The 24,034-nt window shown below is 42.8% G+C and overlaps 1 protein-coding gene and 1 long non-coding RNA gene across 2 annotated transcripts in view; one reads left to right on the plus strand and one right to left on the minus strand.

Annotated features, from left to right (window-relative positions):
- The first annotated feature begins 3,734 nt into the window (after positions 1-3,734).
- LOC114812870 lies at positions 3,735-17,190 on the plus strand. The gene is made up of 3 exons (XR_003760485.2): positions 3,735-3,915; positions 5,854-5,972; positions 16,977-17,190. It is a non-coding gene; the product is annotated as an uncharacterized LOC114812870 (long non-coding RNA).
- Positions 7,850-24,034, minus strand: part of DNAAF6 (dynein axonemal assembly factor 6) — a 29,515-nt gene continuing 13,330 nt past the window's right edge. Inside the window, exons 3-7 of the mRNA XM_001513955.6 lie at positions 23,100-23,172; positions 19,188-19,293; positions 16,296-16,392; positions 10,607-10,692; positions 7,850-8,608 (exon numbers count right to left, since the gene is read on the minus strand). Coding sequence (XP_001514005.4) covers positions 8,479-8,608; positions 10,607-10,692; positions 16,296-16,392; positions 19,188-19,293; positions 23,100-23,172 — 492 coding nt within the window. The 3' untranslated portion in view covers positions 7,850-8,478. The remainder of the gene's footprint in view (positions 8,609-10,606; positions 10,693-16,295; positions 16,393-19,187; positions 19,294-23,099; positions 23,173-24,034) is intronic.

Below are 24,034 nucleotides of genomic sequence, written 5' to 3' on the forward strand. Positions count from 1 at the left end.
GAAAGGGCAGGGGGTGAAAAAAGGAAAAGATAAATCAAGGCAGTAAAGCAGATTACATGTGAGGAGTGAGAAAAATCGCAACCATTTTGTAAAAGCTAGGAATCCCCAGATTAACGCCGTACATTACAACGCTCAGAGTAAAATCCTCCCGGCCATTTGACCTCTCACCCATACTTCCTGGCTTTTTGATGAGGTTGTCAAGGGATAGTAAAGTCCTGTTTCCTAGTTGCTTTCCTTTAATATATTAACATGGTTCCTCTGACTGTAGATTGTCCTATAGACTGTAAGATGATTGTGGACAGGGAATGTAATAATGACTGTGGTATTTGTTACATGCTTACTAGGTGTCAGGTACTGTACTGAGTGCTGGGATGTAACACAACCAAATCGGGTTTGTCACAGTCCCTGTCCCAAATGAGGCTCACGGTCTCAATCCCCATTTTCCAGATGAGGTAACTGAAGCCCAGAAATGAAATGTATTTGTTATATTGTACTCTCCCAAACACTTAGTACAGTGTTCTGCACACAGTAAGCCCTCAGTAAATACAACCGACTGTGTCTGACATAGAAAGTATTAGATTAGTTTGACAGACTTCTCCACAAAGACGAGCTAGATAGAACCTAGTACTCATTTCTCTTCCAGGGATTCATAAATGGATTCTTCAGTGATTCGTTCCAATATATTCCAAGTACAGATGTTAAGCTAAGCAGTCTAAGAACGGGTGTGTATGCCTGTGTGTTTGTCTGTGTATTTGCATGAGAAAACAACCTCCTGGTGTTTACGTAGGGAAATGGCAAGATACGTGGCCTATAAAATTAACTAGCCCATTTAAACTTTTGGTTTTATGGTAGCAAAGCAAATCGTAGATGAGAAAAATAAAGATTAGAGAATCATTTACACATGTGTCTCTGAAGGATCCATGACTCAAGATGTTAAACCAACCTAGAAGATGGAGAGAGGAAGTGGGATTTCTAAGGGGAAGTCAGTGATATGGTCATTGTGCTAAATCAACAGTCTTTCAAGCTAATTATTTCTTTTGCAAATACTCAGATTGGGAATGGTTTGCCAGAGTGACAGAAGGAAGGAGGAATCATTTAAATATCTAGCCAACTCAAAGGAAGAAAATTTAGTTCTAAGTCCCTGAAAGAGGAAGCTGAACCAGAAGTTAAACTCTTTCAGGACACAGTACTTAAGGTCTTTATGAGTCACTAAGGCCCAGAAGTGCTTTGTAAAACAGTGCTTTGCATTCAGTATTCATTCACTCATTCAATCGTATTTATTGAGCACTTAACAACGTGCAGAGCACTATACTCAGGAGGGATTAGAATCCAGGTCCTTGTGACTTACTGGCCCAATTTCTATCCACTAGGCCATGCTGCTTTTCTTGACCCAAGGATAGAGGATTTGAGCAAAGAGAAGGCAAAGAGGGGCCGGGACATGGATGACATTGAATTTAAATCTATCCATCACCCAATTTGGAGCTACCACCTTCAGCCCTCGGTTCAACCCCTGGCTGAAATACAAAGTCATCAGGAGGCCCAAACCAAATTCAGGAAAGATGGCTTTGCAGAACTAAGTGATTAATGATCTTATGGCCAAAAGAGCATTTAAAGATCCAGATTGAAAAAGTGCTAGGAAGATAGGGCACTTTCCAGTAGTTTATTACCCCAAAAGTTCTAAAATAATCAAATATCAAGCACCATTCTGAATGTTAGTGTCATTTTTTCTCAGCCTGCTGCCCTCATCTTTACTTCATGGAGATGTTAAGCTTGGTAGGGAGCTGTGAAATGTTAACCTTTCTGTCTCAGCTTGGAATGCAGTCACCGGAATAAATTTGAGCTCAGTTGATGAATGGGTGTCAAAGGACAACAATCTCTCTTTTTCCTCAACCATCATCAGTTCTTTCAAAGATTTTTCCTGTTTGGTTTTCCCTGCAGCTTGAAATCTGTCCCTGTTCCTCTCACCTTATATTTCACACCCAAAGGACTATCATTGAAGGATCCCACCTTTTGGCTTTAAATACGTACTCTAAAGTAGGGATAGCCAATTGCTTAAGCAAAAGGACAGTTAATTATATGTTCCTGCTGTGGTTTTAATTAGCTTTGCAGATCATTCAAAGCATCTATCAGCCCCCACAACCTTCAAAATTTTTACCAGTCCTTTGTATACTTACCAGGGTCAGAATGATTTGCAAATGATGTCAGTAAGTATGAATAATTTGAAATTTAGTACCAGAATAATAATTATTATTATTATTGTGTTAAATATCTATAATATACGAAGCTCAAAGTTAGATACACTCAGATCGGGACCAGTCCCTGTCCTTCATGGGACTGAAACTCTACGGTTAGAAACTGGACATTTCTTTTCTACAAATGAGAAAAATGAAGCACTGAGAAGTTAATTGACTTGCTCAAGGTAACACAGCAGGCAAGCGGCACAGCCAGGAGTAGGACCCAGGTCTCCTGAATCCCAGGCCCATACTCCTTCCACCAGGCCACACTGCTTCTCATAGAAGATCATATCACCTAATTAGAGGCCAAAGTTGCTATAAGCCTTTTGTGATCAGAGTCCCATTCTGATGAAAAAAATACCTGAACTTTTCCTTCAAAACCAGAAGCTTTCCATTTTTTACTGAAATTTGCATGATGCGTTCACAAGACACTCCTTCCCCGCAATCCCACAACTCGAAGAAGGTGAAGTCAACTTTCTGCAGTTGTAGCCCAGCCCAGTGTTAATGGAATTTTTATCCATGAAATGCCATTAAAATCTCATCTCGGGTCAAGGGTTGGAGATGGAGCATTTGGGGATGGCTGTGCCCCAGCAATGGCCCGATTACCCAACTCCCTCCCTTTTAGACAGTGAGACTCATGCAGGGCAGGGACTGTGCCCATCCTGATTATCTTATATTTACTTCGAACAGTTCTTGGCACATAGCATGTGCTTAACAAGTATTATTACTGTTATTATTATTATTATCCTGGCTAGAAGAATGACTTCACATAATTTCCTCCTGTGGATACAAGAGAAGAGTATTTCTTCCTCCTTTCTTCACTTAGAACTTTCTTCCCTTTGTTCTCTCAGGCCCAGAACGCCACTGGGTAAATCCAGTCACATCAAGATGTAGGACCCCAACCAAAAAGGAGGCAGGGCTGGAACATGTCTACCAACTCTGTTGTATTATACTTTCCCAAGCTTATAGTACAGTGCTCTGCACACAGCAAGCACTCAGTAAATACCATTGATTGACTTCTTGATTCTCTTTCCAAGGGACAGTGGGAGATGGAGGCAGTGTGACCTAGTGGAGGGCGCAAGAGTCAGGAGACCCAAGTCCTAATCCCAGCTCTGCCACTGTCGTGTGACATTGGCCTGGTCATTTAACCTCTCAGGTCCTGTTTCCTCAGGGTGTAGTCACTTGAGACACAAGCACTGTGCCTGATCTATCTCACACCTTCCAAAGTGCTTGGCTCAGAGTCAGCGCTTAAAAAAATACCGTGACTAATTTGCCTCCTCTTAAGGAGCAGGCCTAGGTTAGGACTAAGCTAATGCTCTGCTTGCCTCCACTGTAACGTTTCCTTGAAATGTGCAGACTGGACTTCGGGACCAGGTGAAGTTTTTCCAAGCTGAAGTGGTCTGGCTTGCCACCCGTATCCATGTGGCTAATGTCAACGACACATTCCAGACTCTCCACTTAGTTCCACTCTCCGCTGCATTATACCTAGGATCAGCGAGATGTCCTCTCTCCTCTCATTCCTCTGATTTGCCCCTTTCAGCCCTTCCATGTCCGGTAGCTGGCAACCGGACCAACACCAAGCAGGAGCCTCGAACCTGCCTGTCACCTTCCTCTGGGACTCCTGGCTGCATCGGTCACAGACCCAGTGCCTGCACCCAGAAAACTTGCCATCAACTTGCCTGTGAGTACAGATCTCATCTGTATTTGTTTCAAGCTTTAATCAGAGCTGAAAAACAAACAAGCGAGAGCCAGCTTAATGGACAGAGTAAACTGAATTGCAACTGAATTGATTGTCATTTCAGCAGGTTTCAATCAATTGTATTCATTGAGCGTTTGGCAGAGTACAGTAAAAAAGACATATTCCTTGCCCACAAGGAACTTACAGTCCAGAGGGGGAGACGGACATTAAATAATTCAATTAGGGATATGTTTATAAGTGCTGGGGGCTGATGGTGGGGTGAAAAAAGGATGCAAATCCAAGAGCAAAGGTGATATAGAAGGGAGTGGGAGAAGAGGAAATGAGGGCTTAGTTGGTGAAGGCCTCTTGGAGATGTGCTTTCAAAAAAATCCCTGAGAGATGGACATCTGAGCTGTGAGATCCATTATGTGAAGATCAAACCTCTTACCTCCCTTAAAGTTCATGGCATAGTGGAAAGAGCACAGGTTTGGGAGTCAGGGGTCATGGGTTCTAATCCTGGATCCCCCACTTGTCAGCTGTGTGACTTTGGGCAACTCACTTAACTTCTCGGTGCCCTCGGATACCTCATCTGTAAAATGAGGATTAAGACTGTGAGCCCCACGTGGGACAACCTGATAACCTTGTATCTACCCCAGTGCTGAGAACAGTGCTTGGTACATAGTAAGCACTTAACAAATACCATAATTATTATTATTTGCCACTCAGAATTGCAAATTTCCCCCAAGTGGTCTATCAATCATTGGTATTTATGGGGTGCTTCCTGTGTGCAGAACACTGTACTAAGCGCTTGAGAGTGGACAGTACAACAGAGTAGGTGGACACGTTGTTCCTTACTCACAAGGAATGCCCTCTTCCCTTCCCCACCCCCTAATTCCCTCCCAGGAACTGCTGGGAACGTTTTTAGAGTGGAAAAGTCTTTGGCAGGGTGAAATGAGGATTGAGGGGGTGGTAGAAATTCCCAAGATGGCTATAGAGGGCCCTCCTGAGAACAGTGGGGTTATTGTAGTAATAATAATAATTGTGGTATTCATTAAGTGCTTACTATGTGCTAAGTATTGTTCTAAGCACTAGGGTAGATACAAGATAATCAGGTTAGACACAGTCCCTGTCCCACATGGGGCTGCCAGTCTTAATCCCTATTTTACAGATGAGGTAACTGAAGCACTTAACTGAGAAGTTAAGTGAATTGCCCAAAGTCATATAGCAGAGGTGGCAGATTCAAATCAGAACCCACATCCTCTGACTCCCAGGCCTGTGCTCCTTCCAGTAGGCCATGCTACGTGTTGTGGTGGGGCCTGATAATCGATTGTGTTTACTGATCATTTACGGTATGCAGAGCACTGTACTAAGCATTTGGTAGAGCAGCACAGGGTTGGTAGACACAATTCCTTACACAGTTAATTCAAACAGCCCTGGGTCTTTGTGTATAGGCATGTAGTAAAGCAGCCCTGTTTTAGGAGGATGAGGCAGAGACATTCCAGCTCCTTGTTTTCTAAATGTTTTCTAAATGAAACAGCCTAAAAAAAATATTTATTTCTCTTCTTGCTTTATATAAATAAAAAGTGGTGAAACTTTGCCAGAGCGTGTTACATAGCTATCATTTCCAAATGATCACAGGCTATTCTAAGAACAAGATTGATGGATGATTCAACTCCAAGATTAGATAGGAGATTACAGAATGTGATTAGAGAAATTCTTTAAAATGTAGTACAGGACCTTAAAATATTCAGAGCTAGAATGTGGAGGCAAAACCGCCCCCGTCGGCTCGAGCAGGATACCGACCCCACCCATTCCACTTGGTTCAGTGGGGCCACAGTGAGGAAGGCAGGAATGGAAGCCAGCGATGTTGCCATGACTGTGTGAAAACTTGGAGAGGTCCAGGATAACATACTGATGGCCGTTCTTTTCTGTCTTTTGCAGATTTGTTTCAGGAGAGCAGTTCCATCCTTAGAGAAGCAGTGTGGTCAAGTGTACAGAGCGCAGACCTAAGAGTCATGAGGACCTGAGTTCTAATCCGGACTGCACCTCTTGTCTGCTGAGTGAGTTTGAGCAAGGCACTTAACTTCTCTGGGCCTGTTACTTCATCTGTAAAATGGGGATTAAGATGGCGAGCCCCATGTGGAACAGGGACTGTGTCCGACCTGATTCCCCCCTCCCTAGAATGTAAATTCTTTGTGGGCCGGTAACGTGCCTGTTTATTGTTGTATCGTACTTTCCCAAATGCTTAGTATAGTGCTCTGTACATAATAAGCACTCAATAAATACAACTGAATGAACAAATGAATCTTATATCTACTCGCATGGCATAGTAGATAGAACACGGGCCTAGGAATCAGGTCATGGGTTCTAATCCCAGCCCGCCACTTGTCCACTCTGTGACCTTGAGCAAGTCACTTCACTTCTCTGGGCCTCATTGACCTCGTATGTAAACTGGGGATCGAAACTGTGAGCCCCACGTGGGACAGGGATTTTTTCCAACCCGATTTGCTTATATCCACCCCAGCACTTAGTAATCATGTTGGTATTTGATAAGCGCTTACTATGTGCAGAGCACTGTTCTAAGCGCTGGGGTAGATATAGGGTCATCAGGTTGTCCCACGTGAGGCTCACAGTTAATTCCCATTTTACAGATGAGGTAACTGAGGCACAGAGAAGTTAAATGACTTGCCCACAGTCACACAGCTGACAAGTGGCAGCGCCGGGATTCAAACCCATGACCTCTGACTCCCAAGCCCGTGCTCTTTCCACTGAGCCACGCAGTGCCTGGCACATAGTAAATGTTAAACAAATACCATGATTATTATCACCCTAGTGCTTATTACATTGCCTGGGACATAGTAAGCACTTAACAAATACCATAAAAAGGCACCTCCTGTAGATCTATAAAACCAGCACAGCCGCCTAACGCTTTTGAAGCAAGGTCAGTAAAACAGGATGGCTTCCAGGAGGGTATAAATTATGGGTCAAACTATATTGTTCTTGAAACTCGGCTATTATGTAATTGATACAGCATCGCATAACTGATGCCTTGTCCAATCTGGCCTGCATTTGCTGAATCTTCTTCCAGGGACAGCATGTACACTGTGAGCCAGCTCAAATTGCTTGAGTAATAGTCTTTCTAATTAGGACTAGAAATGGGGAAAGGGGGACATAGTTCCCTAAACTTTGTTGGCCGGGGGTGAGGTGGGTGGGAAGCTCCAGGGGAGAAAAAGATGGGTTTTACCTAGAGTTTACGGTCTGAGGTATAGTCTAAACAAATCCTTAAAAGACTGACCAACTGAAAGAGCTGCTAAGACCGCAAAGGAGATAAGGTCGTATATTCTGATTGAATCCACGATTAAAGGAATGGTTGAAAAGCCTTAATGCCATTTGTTACCCTATAAATATGAAATAGCCCAGATCAGAGCAGAGATTCAGTGGCAAATGTTTCTCTTAAGAACCACTGGCAGTTTGGCATTTTTAGTGTGGAGAATATATCTCCTGTTGAACTCCTGATTCATAGGTACTGACTTCGATTTAGCCAATTTATTCCAGTCCTCTGCTCTTCCCTCAGAAGAATGGCACTGGGGTGATTTTAATTTCAAATTCTGAATGAGATCTTGGTAGAAACGCACAGCCAGTTCATCACAGCCTGTGTCCAGTTGGGTCCCATTTGTTCTAATCACAGACTATATACTCATTTGCCTTCCGGATAATTAACCTTAGTTGGTATCTACCGCAGCGCTTTGAACAGTGCTTGACATATAATAAGCATTTAACAAATACAATGATAGTGATTATAAGAATGATAACCCTAGCCTCCGTCAGATGGAAGAGTCGGTCCCTCAGCACTTCACGCCGAGAGATGGACGCCTCTCAGTTGTACCTTTTCTTCTTTCCCCCAAGACCGCGGGGGAGACTTCAAAGCTTCAGGAAGTCTGATCGTTACACAAGTTTTCCTTTATTGCTTCTTGGGAAAATGAAGAATCTGGGGATGTACTTTCACTTGGTTTGTATGGAGATTATACATTACAGCAGCAGAAATGGGAGGAGACAGTAACACGAGTCTTGAAAATATATATTTTCAATTAAGAAGCAAGACTGGAAGTATAGGAGATACGGTACGATTTGTAAGTACACCACATGTGTCTCTAAACTGCTTCTGGAAACCAAGTATTACATTTGTCACAATATGCTTCACGTTTCAATAGGGGTGCTGTTAGTAATTATTGGGCACGTAAGAAAAATACATTTTTATATTCCAGTTATTTGACTAATGATAGGCATTGCATATACTGGGCCTGAACTACTCACAGACCACAGCCTGTCTATAACTCCAAATTCTTGTTCTAGTCAAATATGGCCATTGGTGTGTTCTAACAGAGGATCTACCATTATGATCCGCCTTGCAGGTCCCAGAATCACAATGGAAGCATTCCAACCATCTCAAATTACCAATGGGAAAATTGTACTATTGGAGAAATGCTGATTGGACTTTGTTGATTCTTCCTCTTAATTGCTAGTCCCTCTCCCTCCCTGCCCCACCCCCTCCCCCGTAAAACCCTTTCAGAAAAAGTTAATGAAATCCAACTCTCTCTTCATTGTTAAGGTGACTTCCAGGATCTGCTTTTCTGAGATGAAACGAGCTTTTCCATTCTGGCTGTCCACGGGATGGGGGAGGTGCAATAGCAACTTCCTAGGGGAAAAAAATTAATAACAAACAGGAGACAGAGGCTTGAAACCACCTTTTCAACGGGATCATACGAATGATTAGATTAATTCTGTTAATCAGATTCCAATGAGACTTGGTCATAAGTTTCATTTAGTCAGAGTCTTTTTAGCATGAAGTATATAGAGAGGGGCGCAGTGTTGGTACAGAGCTATGGCAGAAGCCCGTTTCTGGCTTAATGTCAGTCACTCGGTCAGTCGTATTTATTGAGTGCTTACTGAGTGCAGAGCACTGTACTAAGCGCTTGGGAGAGTACCATATAAACCATATAACAGACACATTACTGTGTGACCTTGGGCAAGTCATTTAACTTCTCTGTGCCTCAGTTACCTCATCTGTAAAACGGGGAATGAGACTGTGAGCCCCACGTGGAACAAGAGACTGTGTCCATCCTCATTTGCTTGTATCCATCCCAGAGCTTAGTATAGTGACTGGCACATAGTAAGTGCTCAACAAATAGCATAATTATTATTGTTATTCCCTGCCCACAACAAACTTACAGTCTAGAAGGGGAGAGAGACATTAATATAAATAGAATTACGGGGATGAAAATAAATTAGATATGTACATAAATTGCAGGTATGTACATAAATTGCAGGTATGTAATGCCAGCTCATGGTTTCAGTAAAGAACTCCCTCTCTCTGCTGGCCTCCAGCTCTTTCTCTTGTGTATTGACAAAGATTTCCTGTGATAGATGGCTGGGTTTGTCTTTCGGCTTAAGGCTCCCTGACTGGACAGCTGCACATTTCGGATGCAGTGCTGTGGATGAGACATCCATAATGCTGTCACAGTGATATAGATCTGAATTATGCATGGGGCTGGTCTACATTTGAAATTGAATATCACGAAATGCATGGAGTAAGTGTAACCTAACATCCGCTCTAGAAAAGGAGCATCTTAATAAAAAGTGAACTGGGCTTTTTCAGGAGCTGTAAGATTCCAAATCAGTACCGAATTTAGTATTAAAAAACCCCCCTAAGCATTCTTGAATTGAATATAACTATTTGAAAACAAAACCGTTGGAAATCAATTTCTTCTTTGCTCATCTGTAAAGACCTAAGTTCAGAGCACTGTTTTCCCTAGAAACATCGATTATACAGCCCTAGCCACTAAAGGAGAGATTTTCTGTGTTGCTTGTGCCACTTCAGAAGAAATGGGCCCTTGGGACGGCAAGAAGCTAATCACAAACACTCTAGCGTGTGTGGTTTCACACCTCAGAATAACTGTGGGTACAAAACTCTGGTGGTGCCCAAGACCTCCCTTGGAGTGTGTCAGCTTGTAAGGTGGAGTCTCATTTTCATTATTGCTTTTTAAAAGAAAAAAAAACCTCTAGTTATAAAAATAAAATTATAAAAGCTAGCTAAGTGCTTAGGGGTGGAAGCTTCAGCGGAGTAAAAGATTATTATAAATCAGTTGAAGCAAGAATGACGATGGTAACAAGACCTATCAGTTTAGGGAGAGAAATCAATTCAAGAGGGGCAGCTAATGGTCATTGGAATGATTGATCATCCATGTATTTCACTCTAGCACCCACTGCTATTATTAAAAAAAAAGATGCTTACATTCTAGGATTTTGAAATATGGAAATTCAAACCTGTTTAGACGGATGGGAGAGGGATTTTTGCCTCGTCAGTATTACTGGCTAATGAGTGAGTTCTATTCAACGATCGCTGGAACAAAAACATTCTAGCAACAGTCAATATTGTCATCGTAATTCATTCAGTTCGCCACTCATACCCCCTGCCTCAGTATTCCTTTTAAGGTTATAGGTGAAAGTCTAATAATAAGGGGGTATTTTCATCTCTTGCTCTTCTCACTGTTACATAAATGAACTGAATCTGGATGTCAAGGATTGGGCAGTTGGATGCTGTTGCAAAATTACTATATATTCCATCATATACATTTCCTGAAAAACTCAATGGACCACTGATAGATCCACTCCTGGTGCTCTCTGATTCACTTACTGTTTTGGGGTTCGAAGGTCAAGAACCTTTTCCTGGATGTCAAGTGAGATGTCAGAGGACTTTGCACCTGGTAGCTTGATTTTAACCTGAAAGAGCAAGGGAAATGTTGTACAGAATTAAAACAAAAAGCTGTTTTGGAAGCTCAACCTAATGGGATGGCTTGAAGGAAACAATCAACTTTTTAATGAATCCTTCTGATACCTAACGGTCAAATCTTCCATTTTAATTAGTCATTCGCATTTCAGAAGTAATTAAGGTATTTCTTTCCAGGGGTCTCTGACCATTTTTTTAAATGGTATTTGTCATGTACTTACTATATGTCAAACACTGTTCTAAGCCCTGGAATAGACTCAAGTTAATCTGGTTAGACACAGTCCCTGTCCCACAAAGGGCTGTACAGTTTCAGTAGGAGGGAGAACATATCTTGAGTTGTGGGTACCTGAAAATAGTTGCTAAGTATGGCATATTATCTACATAGCTCTAGTATAGCATAAATAGCACTATGCTGCAGTATGCTATATATCCTATTCTATACACTACTATCTATTACCGTCTATAGTAATATAGAGAATAAGATGGAATATACGATATAATAGATGAGGTGTAGTAAAAGTAATACAAATAGCATAATATATACACTATAAGTAATACATATATGTCCTTGTGTTCACAGATTTTACTAACAGTGGCTTCTCACTGTGTATGTGGGTGGGTGAAAAAGCCTGATATATATCAAAATATTGTCTAGTAGTTATGAATCCTTAATCAAATTAAGTTAAGAGCACGTGTGTGTGTAGGAATCACTCCCCAACAACAAGTAGTCATTTTTGTGGGCAGGGAATGTGTCTTTTTATTGTTGTATTTTACGTTCCCAAGTGCTTACTAAAGTGCTCTGCATACAGTATGATCTCAATAAATATGACTGAATGAATGAATGAAGTAGTCGGTGCCTTCCATTGCAGCCTGTGATTGACCAGAAAAGGAAGTTCAGTGTGATATTCTTAAACATGTCATAGTGTGTTTCACTTACTTCTTTTTCCTACACGTTTGATTTTGCTAATAACTCATGTCAGACATCTAATTCAATTCATTAATGGTATTGTGCAATTACTCTGTGCAGAGCACTGCACTAAGCACTTGGGAGAGTACATTAGAGTAAGTAGGCATGATCGCAGCACTCAAGGAATTTACGGTAGAGTAGGAACTTATCTGAACCGGAATCGAACCAGTAACCTAAGAATGCTCAAAGAGGTGGAACTACCGTCCTTCACTCTAATGGCTGAGGTCTCAAAGGCTTTGGATTCAAAGATGAAGTCTTGCTATTTCCCTTATTTCTACCCTTCTTTAAACTTCCATCTCCTGATGGTGAAATGGCTGTATTTTCTTGAGATCAAACTGCGACACTGAGAGGATGGGGGTGCTTCCTGAGGGGGTTGAGGGAAGGACCAGTAGTCGGAACACGTGGAAGCCAAGGGAAGTGATCAACAAGTTTGACCCTGAAACTCTTAAATAATGATGATGGTATTTGTTAAGAGCTTACATGTGTCAAGCACTGTTCTCAGCGCTGGACCTTAGTGACTTTAAATATTCTCATGGGTTCGAATCCCGGCTCTGCCACTTGTCAGCTGTGTGACTGTGAGCAAGTCACTTCATTTCTCTGTGCCTCAGTGACCTCATCTGTAAAATGGGGATGAAGACTGTGAATCTCACGTGGGACAACGCTGTATCTACCCCAGCGCTTAGAACAGTGCTCTGCACATAATAAGTGCTTAACAAATACCAACATTATTGTTGTTGTTGTTATTATCTTGTAAATCTAGACATTTTCTCTTATTATCTTTTGCAACCTGTGGTATTTATTATATCTCAACTTTGGATGTTGTCTTGTTGGGAATTTGGCTCCATCATGATCAGTGGGACCTTGACAAAACTTTCAACCAGTCCTGGGTGGAGTTTGTCCTCCCATATTTTCCTTGGGTCAGCCTAAATACAGGATGGCTGTAATTTATTTATATTAATGTCTGTCTTGTGGGCGGGGAATGTGTCTACCGACTCTTTGGTGTTGTACTCTCCCGGGCAATTATTACCATGCTCTGCACATAGAAAATAATCAAAACCATATTGATTGATGGATTGATTTCTGGCAGATTAAATACCCCTTTCTCTTTCCTCCTTGAACTGTGAGTTGTATGTAGGACGGGCCTATGTCCAACCTAATGGACCTTGTACGTACTACGCTTGTCACATAGTAAGTGCTTCACAAAGGCCATGATTATTTCTCTCATTGCTGATGAGAGAAAGCAGCCACCATAGATCCACCTCCAATTCCCTGTACTCATAAATTCACTCAGTCCATGTCTCCCATTCCTCAAAAACCATCCCCTGTCCCATCCCCTTTCACTTCAGGACACTTGTTCCTGTTTTCCTCCCCTCCCTCACTACGATTTGCAACTATTCATTCTCCGATCACTAATATTAATTATGGCATTTTTTAAGAGCTTATTATGTGCTCAGGGCTGGGGTAGACACAAGGTGATGAAATTGGATCCAGGCTCTGGTATCAGCCTCCTCCTTACTCTGCATTCACTCTCCTGGAGACCTCCTCGGCTCAAATGGCTTCAGCTTCCCATCTCCATCCCCATAGATGACTCCCAAATTTGCATCTCTAACCCTGACCTCTCTCCAGCTACAGAAATCTTCTCCAATTAATTGCCAACACCCAATGTCTCCTTTAGCATTTATGTAGTTACACCAATCAATCAATGGTATGTATTAAGTGCTTACTGTGTGCAAAGCACTGTACTAAGCGCTTGGGAGAGGTCAATACAGCAGGGTTGGCAGACCCCTTCCCTGTCCACAAGGCGCTTACAGTCTAAAGTCACTAGCATTTATATATATAGGTCTAGTCAACTGTACATTCAATTACTTGCTAGGGATTTCATACTGATGCACTCATACTCCTATCTGTCGTGTTCTTGTTCATCCTGCCGTTCCCTCTGTAAATAATTAATTGCTGCTTTATTCCTCCATTAAATTGTAAGCTTCCTGAAGGCAGAGATTACACCTTTTACTTCGGGTGTACTCTCTCCGTGTGCTTAGTACGGCGCTTCACACACAATACCCATAAATCCAACGATGGATGGATTGATAGTATACCCGAAGAAGTGTTGCAACATGGGGAAGGTTGTAACTGCTTTGAACAACAGTGACCCTGACTAGAGCAGTGAGAAAAGAGATGGAGGACCATTCCAGCCCTGCAGTTATATGTTCTGATGTTTTCCTTGCTATTAGTATTGAAGTATTTTTTACTGACTTCACCCTGTTATTTTTTTCCCAGTATGTCTGTTCTCTCCCAACCCTTTGAGGTCCTGATTCAAGGACCATGCCTGATTCAATATCTTTGTGCCTTTCCTCAATGCTTAGTACAGTACTTGACACGAAATAAGTACTTAAGAACTGCAGTATATAAAAATAATAATACAAGGTGAACAGAAGGGAAAACAGATAAAACTGGTTACAACTAAAGTAAGCCACAAATGAACCAATAAATAAGCAAAAGAAATAACATGCTACACACTCAGTTCTTTCACAACTGAGCATGCGTTCTACTGTGCATTTTGGATGGCCTTGACTTGGATTAGGGCCCACTCAAGATCTGTTTAAGGACTTCTTGGGATAAGGGAGCTTCTAGGCAAGCATGAAAAGTCACACAATATGCATACCTGTTCATTCACGAATCCCGCAATTCCTAGAAGCTCACAGGAGCAAAGATGCATTTATGACTCAGGCCTTTTGAAAATAAGGCTGGGTTGCATTGGACTGGGCATACTCGCAAGACTCAAGCCCGCCTCTCTCCTACCATTCCTCTCCAAAATCCTTGAAAGGGCTGTCTACACCTCTGCCGTCTCCATTTCCTCTCCTCCAATTCTCCAAGATGGTTTCTGCCCCCTCACTCCATGGAAACGACCCTCTCTAAGATCACCGGTGATCTTCTTCTCACCAAATCTGATGGCCTCTATTCCATTCTAAGCCTCTTAGACCTCTCAGCTGCCTATAACACCTTGGACCATCACTTTTTTCCTTGAAATTCTATTCAACCTTAGCTTCACAGACTCTGTTCCTACCTGTTTTTCCTCCTATCTCTCTGACCACTCTCTCTCAGTCTCTTTTCCAGGCACTTCCTCTGCCTCCCACCCTCTGACAGTGGGGATCCCTCGAGGCTCAGTTCTAGGTCCCCTTCTATTCTCCACCTACACCCACTCCCTTGGAGGATTTATTAACTCCTGTGGCTTTAACTACTATCTTTACACAGATTCCCAAATTTACCTGTCCAGCCCTGACCACTCTCCTGCTCTGTAGTCTCACATTTTCCTCCTGCCTTCAGGACATCTCTACCTGGATGCCCAACTGAAACTTCAAGCTAAACATGTCAAAAACAGAACTCCTTATCTTCCCAGCCAAATCCTGTTCTCCCCTGTCTTTCCTGGCACTCTAGATAATACCACTATCTTCCCTATCTCACCTTGGCATTGTCCTCGACTCATCTGTGTCATTCAACCCACATATTCAATCTGTCACCACAACCTATTGGTTCTACCTTTACAACAGAATTCACTCTTTCCTCTCCATCCAAACTGCAATTATGTTAATCCAAGCATTTATCCTTTCCCACCTTGTCTACTGCATCTTCCTCCTCGCTAACCTCCCTACCTCCTGTTTCTCCCCACTCCAATCCATACATCACTCTGCTGCCCAGATCATTTTTCTAAAAAAGAGTTCAGTCCACAACTCCCCACTCCTTAAGGTCTTCTAGCGGTTGCCCATCCACCTCCACATCAAATAGTAATTCCTCACCATCAACTGTGAAGCACTCATTTACTCATACCTTACCTCAGTGATCTACTACAGTCCAGATTGCGCATTTTGCTCCTCTCGCGCCAGCTTGCTCACTGTGCCCCGATCTCATCTGTCTCACCATCGACTCCTTTCCCATGTCCTTTCTCTAGCCTGGAACTCCCTTCCCCTCCATATATGCCTTAACATCATCTTCTCCCCACCTTATTAATGTCACAACTCCTCCAAAGCTTACAGTCCAAAGCAGAGAGAGAACAGGTATTAAATCCTCATTTGACAGATGAGGAGGCTGAGAACTCTTACTATATGTGGTTTACAGGATTAGGATCCCTGAAGATTAAGAAATGCAGAACAAGACAAACTCCTTGTTTTTAAAGAGTTTACAATCCAAAAGATTAGGTATGCACTTGCATACTTTTGGGCATCATGATGCATATGACTTAGATATATGTGACGATATACATATACATAGAGATATATATGCCCATCGTCGTGGCATTTATAACTCCTTTATAATGTATACTAACTCCGTTATATTGTATTTTCCCTCCTGCTTAGTACAGTGCTCTGCACCCAGTAAGCACTCAATAAACATGATTGATTGATCTGTCCCTGAATATATTATGCCCATCCATTTATGGTTGTCAATCTTCTTTCTCTCTTAGCTGGTAAATACTTGAGGGGGGCTACTGGATGCGGGGGAAGACCTGTGATTTCTTAAGACAGCGTTGTGGTATTTAAAATACCCTGAACATCTAGGGCAAAAACTGGTATAGGAGGTCTACCAGTTGTCTTTGTTTCTAATGAGGCTCTAGAGGGTGAAAGTCTGTCTCACCAGCAGGTCCTCACAACAGGCTGTGGAGGGATCCTTTCTGGTCATTCCCAGGAATACATCCTCTGCTCCCACCTGCTGTTTGAAGACAATCTCATACCTGAAAGAGGTTAGCAATAGGTGTGGCCAGTCAGTTAAAAAATGAAAACTTGAAAGAACAGAACCAAGTCAACTCCTAATTATTTTAATTTCCGTCCTCTCCATTAGACAGGCTCTAGTAAAGGAGATTTTTATCTTTGAAAGTGTTCATCATAATCAACTTAGGAAACATTTTTTTTTCCTTGTTCCAAAGGCAGCTAAAATTAGTATGCCTGTTTTTAGCACTTTCAACTGGAATAAAACATTATGGTGATAAACCATCTTCTTCTCCACACCATTTCTAAGGAGATGTCAATCAGTCAGTGGTATCTGCTGAGCATTTACTGTGTGCAGAGCATTGTACTAAGCGCTTGGGAGAGTACGGTACAATAGGGTTGATGGACACAACCCCCGGCCACGAGGAGTTTACGGTCTTTCTCACTAAACAGTATCCTCACTATTACTGCCAGACCATTAAGGGGAGCACAGAATTTAGGCTGTTGGCTAAACATATTGACTACTGCTTTGTTTACAATTTTCTTATACTGTAATTTCTTAGCATTATTGTGATATATCCATTACAAATAAATGAATTTAATTTGTCAGGAATGGATCACGTAAGGGAAGTTACATCATAACAGGAGAGATCCTAACCTATAAACCTAATGAAAAAGAGGAATGGATGATGAAATATTAATTCCAATGTCTTAAGGATGATCAGCAATCAGAGAGGAAAGTTCCCACTTGGCAGATGGATATTGTGCAACAGGGCTTAAAGGATCTGTTCTCCAATCAGCCTTAGAAATGAAAATATTTCCAAGTTACGCCAAGGCAAGTTTTATGAATTTTTTTAGTGATTTTAGTTAATCACTGCTAAATCGAACCACCCTCCTCTGTAGTTGGCATACCACATACAAACAGGTTTCATTTAACAGTAATGGACAAATTGTTTTTAATTATAAAACTCCATCTTAACATAATTTAGTACCCTTCTTCTCTTTCTTGGGAAGGCTTTAAAAATAGGATAAGCTCTTCTCAAACCGGAAAGATGAGGGTATGAGATGCTTGAAAGACTCTTTAGGTCCGTAATGCAGGTAGAAGGGTATTTTCTGTTTGTGTTTTGAGGAATTGCACTATTGAATAAAGCCCCATAATGGAAGCTTCAGTAAACACATTTACTCAGAGGAGAGGAGAATGCAGACAGAAGTGATGAGGATTTTCAGAAACTGCTTTGAAACCTCCTTTAGTTTCTAAAAGCCATGCCCAGCTTTTTTTGTATTTTTTTTCATTCTATGATTTGGACACTCTTGTTGCCTCCATATACACAGTTATCAAAAAAAAAATTTGGACCATTGTTTTTAGCCAGCGAGAGCAATGATTCCAGACTGACCCTACTCATGAAAGTTTTCAAGAACTGACGAAGTATATTCTGGCTTGCTAAATAGGGCTTCTGGTAATACTACTACTAATAATAATTGTGGTATTTAAGCACTTACCAGCTAACAGGCACTGTACTAAACTCTGGGGTGGATAGTTTTCAAAATTTTTATCAGAAGATGACGAGAAGAAGTACAGACTAGTGGAAAGAGCACGGGCCTGAGTGTCAGAAGACCTGAGATCTGATCCTGGCTCTGCCATTTTTCTGCTGGGTGAACTTGGGCAAGTCACTTCTCTGTGTCTCAGTTATTTCATCTGTAAAATGGGAAATATGACTGGGAGCCTCATGTGGGAGATGAACTGTGTCCAACCTGTTACCCCAGCATTTAGCACAGTGCCTGGCACGTAGTAAGTGCTTAACAAATGCCATTAAGAAAAAGTATAGTTTTTTTCTTTGAAATTCTACTGATCTAAGGTTCAGTTGACTTAATTGTTCAGCTCCTTTCTGGGAATTAAGCCAGTGGTTCCTAATTTTCTATCTTCCCATCCAGTGGGAGACCCTCAGAACCGTTTCCGGGCCACGGGAGCTGGATACTAATGGCAGTTGTCAGCTCTTTTTGCCGCTCAGGGCTGGAAGGTTTGTGGCCTGGCAGCCACAAGCAGCAACGGGACAGCGGGTGGTGAGACCAGGGCCCCTTTTCTCCCCTTAGCGGGAAGTGCCTGCCAGTTTTCCATACTGCTGAGAGCTGGAAGCTTGCAAACTCGGTACACAATAGGTTGCGACCCGGGATCTGCGACCTCCCTAAGCTGGAAAAACATAGCTCTACACAAGTGCACTGTGGGTACCCGACTGCCTTAAACTTTTGGGAGGTAGAGTTGAGGAGAGGTTTTGCTTTTTTATTGTAATTCAAGATTATTCTTTTTCAATCTCAGGTTGTTCCAGAAGCTGCTGTGCAGGAACTCTAAGGAACAAGTTCAAGTAACAATTAATAATTAAAGGGAGAACATAACCTCCCACCCGCTGTGGAACACTCAAAGTGGAAGCCGCTTTCTGATGCATAAACAGGGTATTGTAACCAAGTTTGTGTGAATGCTGGTAATTTATGGGGCTGACTTTCCTTCTTTCAATCCCATTTTTCACAATTGACATTCAGAATAAGTTTACAAGAGGGAAACTGTCTGTACTTTTCAGCTGTGTAGCTAGGAGGTCTCTAAAGTAAGAGGTCTAATCCTTTATCATTTGTTTCTGCTCTAGAGAAAAACCATTCGCCAGTTCTATATGCCTTCTGTTCTCCGGTCTTTCCACTTTTCCAGTACCAGAGGTTTTCCAGGGGGACTTTTATCTACGCTTCTTGTCAGAAGTAGGAGGCTCTCGGATCACATCGCCTCAAAAGCCACAATTCCCTCCGACCTCCGCACCCTCGGCTTCATTATACTTACTCTGGCTGCTCCCTGGGGTCCCACATGTCATCAAACTCTGATCCTTCTGGCGTTTCTTCTATATCCCAGATGGCTTTTCTATTTTCAGTCTCGGTTTGAGGGGTAACTAGGAAGACGAGAACGACAAGATTGATGCCGCCGCTCTTCCTTTCCAGGCTGCTTCTGGGTTTCGCTGTTGTTTCGGGCTTGAAATGCAGGTTCTGGGGTCAAAGGTGAGTGGGAAAGCAAGTCCCTTTCCTAGAACCCATTCCTGGCTCAGTGGAAAGTGCCTGAGCTTCGGAGTCAGAGGTCATGAGTTCGACTCCCGGCTCTGCCACTTGTCAGCTGTGTGACCGTGGGCAAGTCACTTCACTTCTCTGTGCCTCAGTTACCTCATCTGTAAAATGGGGATTAAGTGTGAACCTCACGTGGGACAACCTGATTACCCTGTATCTACCCCAGCGCTTAGAACAGTGCTCTGCACGTAGTAAGCGCTTAACAAATACCAACATTATTATTATTAATGCAGGTGCTGGGAAGGCTGCAGCAGCACAGCTCAAGGATGTAATCAATCAAAGAATGCTTACTCTGTGCCAAACACAGTAATAAGCATTCGGGAGAGTACAATAAAATAACCTTGGCAAACAAGACCCACGCCCACTAAGAGCTTACAGTCTACAGTGATTTAGGCTTCTGCACAAGTGCCGAGATGCCTGAGATTTTCAGTATGTCAGTTTCCCCATGCAAAAATGAAAAAGAATCTGAGCCTCAGCCTAAGCACAGAAGGCCAACTCTGCCCTATCCATGGCCAGTGAGGTGACTGTCACTTTTCTAGCAATTAAAGTCAGCTTGGGGGTGCTCAGGTCTCCCCAAAATGTCTACCCTTTCCCCGGAATGGGCCTGACTTTCAGATTTTTCAGGTTTTCCATTTTGTTCATGTAGGTGTTCTGAAAAATTCTGCTTTCAGTTAGCATAGGTTTTGTACATATAAACACAAGCTGTGATTCACCAGGGCACACAGCACATTGGAAGCATGCTGCTTGCTATGTAGACTCCACGGAATGAACAGAAATTGGAATTAGTCAAGGAATGGCTGTCACGCCAGCAAGACAGATCATGTTGTCAACTCTTGCTCATTCATGGTAGAGGGGAAATCATCAGAGAAGCAGCATGGCTTCTTGGAAAGAGCAAGGGCCTGAGAGTCAGACGACCTGGGTTCTAGGTCTGCCTCTGCCAATTGCCTGCTGTGAAACCCTGGGCAAGTCATTTAACTACTTTTGTATCTCAGTTTTCTCAACTGTCGAACGGGGATAAAATACCTGTCCTACCTCCTACTTAGACTGTGATCCCCATGTGGGACAGGGACTGTGTCTATTCTGATCAACCAGTATCTACCCTAACACTTAAAATGGTGCTGGACACAGAGTGCCTAACAAATTCATTCAATCATATTTATTGAGCGCTTACTGTGTGCAGAACATTGTACTAAGCGCTTGGAATGTACAATTTGGCAACAGAGACAATCTCTGCCCAACATTGGGCTCACATAATAATGATGAGGATGATTATAATAATAATAATAATAATGTTGGTATTTGTTAAGCGCTTACTATGTGCAAAGTACTGTTCTAAGCACTTGGGGGGATACAAGGTGATCAGGTTGTCCCACGTGGGGCTCACAGTCTTAATCCCCATTTTACAGATGAGGGAACTGAGGCACAGAGAAGTTAAGTGACTTGCCCAAAGTCACACAGCTGACAAGAGGCAGAGCCGAGATCAGAACCCTTGACCTCTGACTCCCAAGCCCGTGCTCTTTCCACCAAGCCACGCTGCTTCTCAATAATACTAATAATAACATAATAGCCAAACCTGTACTCAATAGTTTCAGCCTTCTCTCTCCCTCAAAATCTTTGGTGAGGGCAGAGAACGGGTCTATCAACTCTGCTATATTTTACTCTCCCAAGTGCTTAGTACAGTGCTCTGCACACAGTATTAGCGTGGCTCAGTGGAAAAGAGCCTGGGCTTCGGAGTCAGAGGTCATGGGTTCGACTCCCGGCTCTGCCACTTGTCAGCTGTGTGATTGTGGGCAAGTCACTTAACTTCTCTGTGCCTCAGTTACCTCATCTGTAAAATGGGGATTAATTAACGAGCCTCACGTGGGACAATCTGATTACCCTGTATCTCCCCCAGCGCTTAGGACAGTGTTCGGCACATAGTAAGCGCTTAACAAATACCAACATTATTATTATTACAGTAAGTGCTCCATATATACGATTGATTGACTGAAACATCATCAGATAACAAAATTGATGGATGAGCAATTCCTTAGAGCAGAATGTGCAAGTCCTTTGTGGAACTCACTCCTCCTCTCCCTGACTTCTCTCTAGAGAAGGTGCTAATGAATAGTGGCATGGAAAAAAACAAGTAGCAGGAGGGTTGAGCAGATGAAGCTGAAGAATCCATCAAACTGGAAAACCAGCTACTAAAATTCATGAGTTGGCTAGGGTTGACTGGAGCTGGAAGGACTTAGAGGTTCTGAAACAATAATAATAATAATGGCATTTAAGCGCTTACTATGTGCAAAGTACTGTTCTAAGCGTTGGGGAGGATACAAGGTGATCTGTTGCCGAAATGTACATTCCAAGTGCTTAGTACAGTGCTCTGCACATAGTAAGCGCTCAATAAATACCATTGAATGAATGAATCAGGTTGTCCCACGTGGGGCTCACAGTCTCAATCCCCATTTTACAGATGGGGTAACTGAGGCACAGAGAATTTAAGTGTCTTGCCCAAATTCACACAGCTGACAAGTGGCTGAGTGGGGATTTGAACGTATGACCTCTGACTCCCAAGCCGTGCTCTTTCCACTGAGCCACACTGAATCAAGACGCAAGTTCCTCAGTTCCAGGAGAGTTCTGCTTCAGCAGATGTGGGGTTTATCAACGGAACTAAATGAACACAACTGTTGCTTCCCCCTTCCTCTTAGACTCTGAACTCTGTTTGATTGGATTATCTTCTATCTTTTCAAGTGCTCAACACCTAATACATGCATCATGTTCTCCCTCCCATTTAGACTGCGTGGTCCATCCGGAACAGGGTCTGTATCCTACCCGATGATCTTATCTCTACCCCAGCGCTTAATAGAGTGCCTGGCATGTAGTAAGTGCTTATCAAATACCGTTATTTTTATTATTGTTATTAATATTATACTTCTAAATACAGCTATTGTTATTGAATTTCCTTTGTTTCTTGTGAAATGACAAGTTATCATCTGGCTTCAAAGGGAACAGTGTTGGTCAGGATTGCCACCTCTGTTATCTCTGCTCTGTGTAGGAAGTGGCTAAATCATATTCATTCAACCGTATTTACTGGGAAAGTACAACACAACAATCAACATTAACTGCCCACAATGAGCTTACAGTCTAGAGCAGGGGAGACAGACGTCAATACGATTAATTAAAATTACAGTTATGTATATAAGTGCTGTGGGGTTGGAAGAGGGGCAGAGCAAAGGGAGCGAGTCAGAAGGGAGTGGGAAATGAGGAAAGGTGGGGCTTAGTCTGGAAAGGCCTCTTGCAGGGGATGTGCCTTCCTTAAGGCTCTAAAGGCAGGGAGAATAATTATCTGTAGGATTGAGAAAGGAAGGCATTCCAGGCTAGAGGTAGGATGCGGGCTAGGGGTCGGCGGTAAGACAGGCAAGATCGAGGCACAGCGAGAAAGTTAGCACTAGAGGAGCCAGGTGCGTGGGCTGGGTTGTAGGAGAGAAGCGAGGTGAGGTAGGAGGGGGCAAGGCGATTAAAAAGCCAATGGTGAGGAGTTTTTGTTTGATACGGAGGTAGATGGGCAACCACTGGAGTTTTTTTGAGGAGGGGGAGGCATGTCCTGAATGATTCTGTAGAAAAATGATCTGGTCTACAGCTGCATCAGACTTACCGGGGGCTTCTTCTTTCTTTGGTGGTCCAATATTCCCAGGACTCAAGGCTCCAAGAGCAGATGAAGAAGACAACTACAAAAAAAAAGGCCATTCTGTAATGAAAGCTTATGTAGCCCATCGGATCTGTAGTAATTCAGATTTTATATGCTTTTCATCCAAAGAGCTCACAGAGTGCTATCAAATTTAATTTGAAACCCATCATTGCTCTACAGAGAGGCAGTAGCCAAATAACATTAGGAATATGTGACTTTTTTGTCCCTGCAACGAACTTCACTGAGAAGGCCAGCTTTGACGTGGGCCTTGGACAGTGGGGAAGAGGGCTTCTGGGACAGGGACCCCAGGACACCAGTGGGGCCTAAGTGGAAAGAGCACAATCTAGGGAGTCAAATGTTGGTATTTGTTAAGCGCTTACTATGTGCAGAGCACTGTTCTAAGCGCTGGGGTAGACACAGGGGAATCAAGTTGTCCCACGTGGGGCTCACAGTCTTAATCTCCATTTTACAGATGAGGTAACTGAAGCACAGAGAAGTTAAGTGACTTGCCCACAGTCACACAAAGCACTTGGGTTCTACTTTTGACTCTGCCACTTATCCACTGTGTGACCTCAGGCAAGTCATTCAACTTCTCTGTGCCTTGGTTTCCTAAACTGTAAAATGGGGATTTCATACTTGTGATTGTGAGTCCTAAGTGGGCCAGGGACTGTGCACTCTGACCAACTAGTATCTACCCTAGCGTTTAGACTGGTGCTCGACACAGAGTGAGTGCTTAACAAATACAGTAATGACAGCGTGGCTCAGTGGAAAGAGCACGGGCTTGGGAGTCAGAGGTCATAAGTTCGAATCCCGGCTCTGCCACTTGGCAGCTGTGTGACTGTGGGCAAATCACTTAACTTCTCTGGGCCTCAGTTCCCTCATCTGTAAAATGGGGATTAACT

Source organism: Ornithorhynchus anatinus, chromosome 6, assembly GCF_004115215.2.
Source record: "Ornithorhynchus anatinus isolate Pmale09 chromosome 6, mOrnAna1.pri.v4, whole genome shotgun sequence".
In the NCBI taxonomy this organism is placed as follows: domain Eukaryota; kingdom Metazoa; phylum Chordata; class Mammalia; order Monotremata; family Ornithorhynchidae; genus Ornithorhynchus; species Ornithorhynchus anatinus.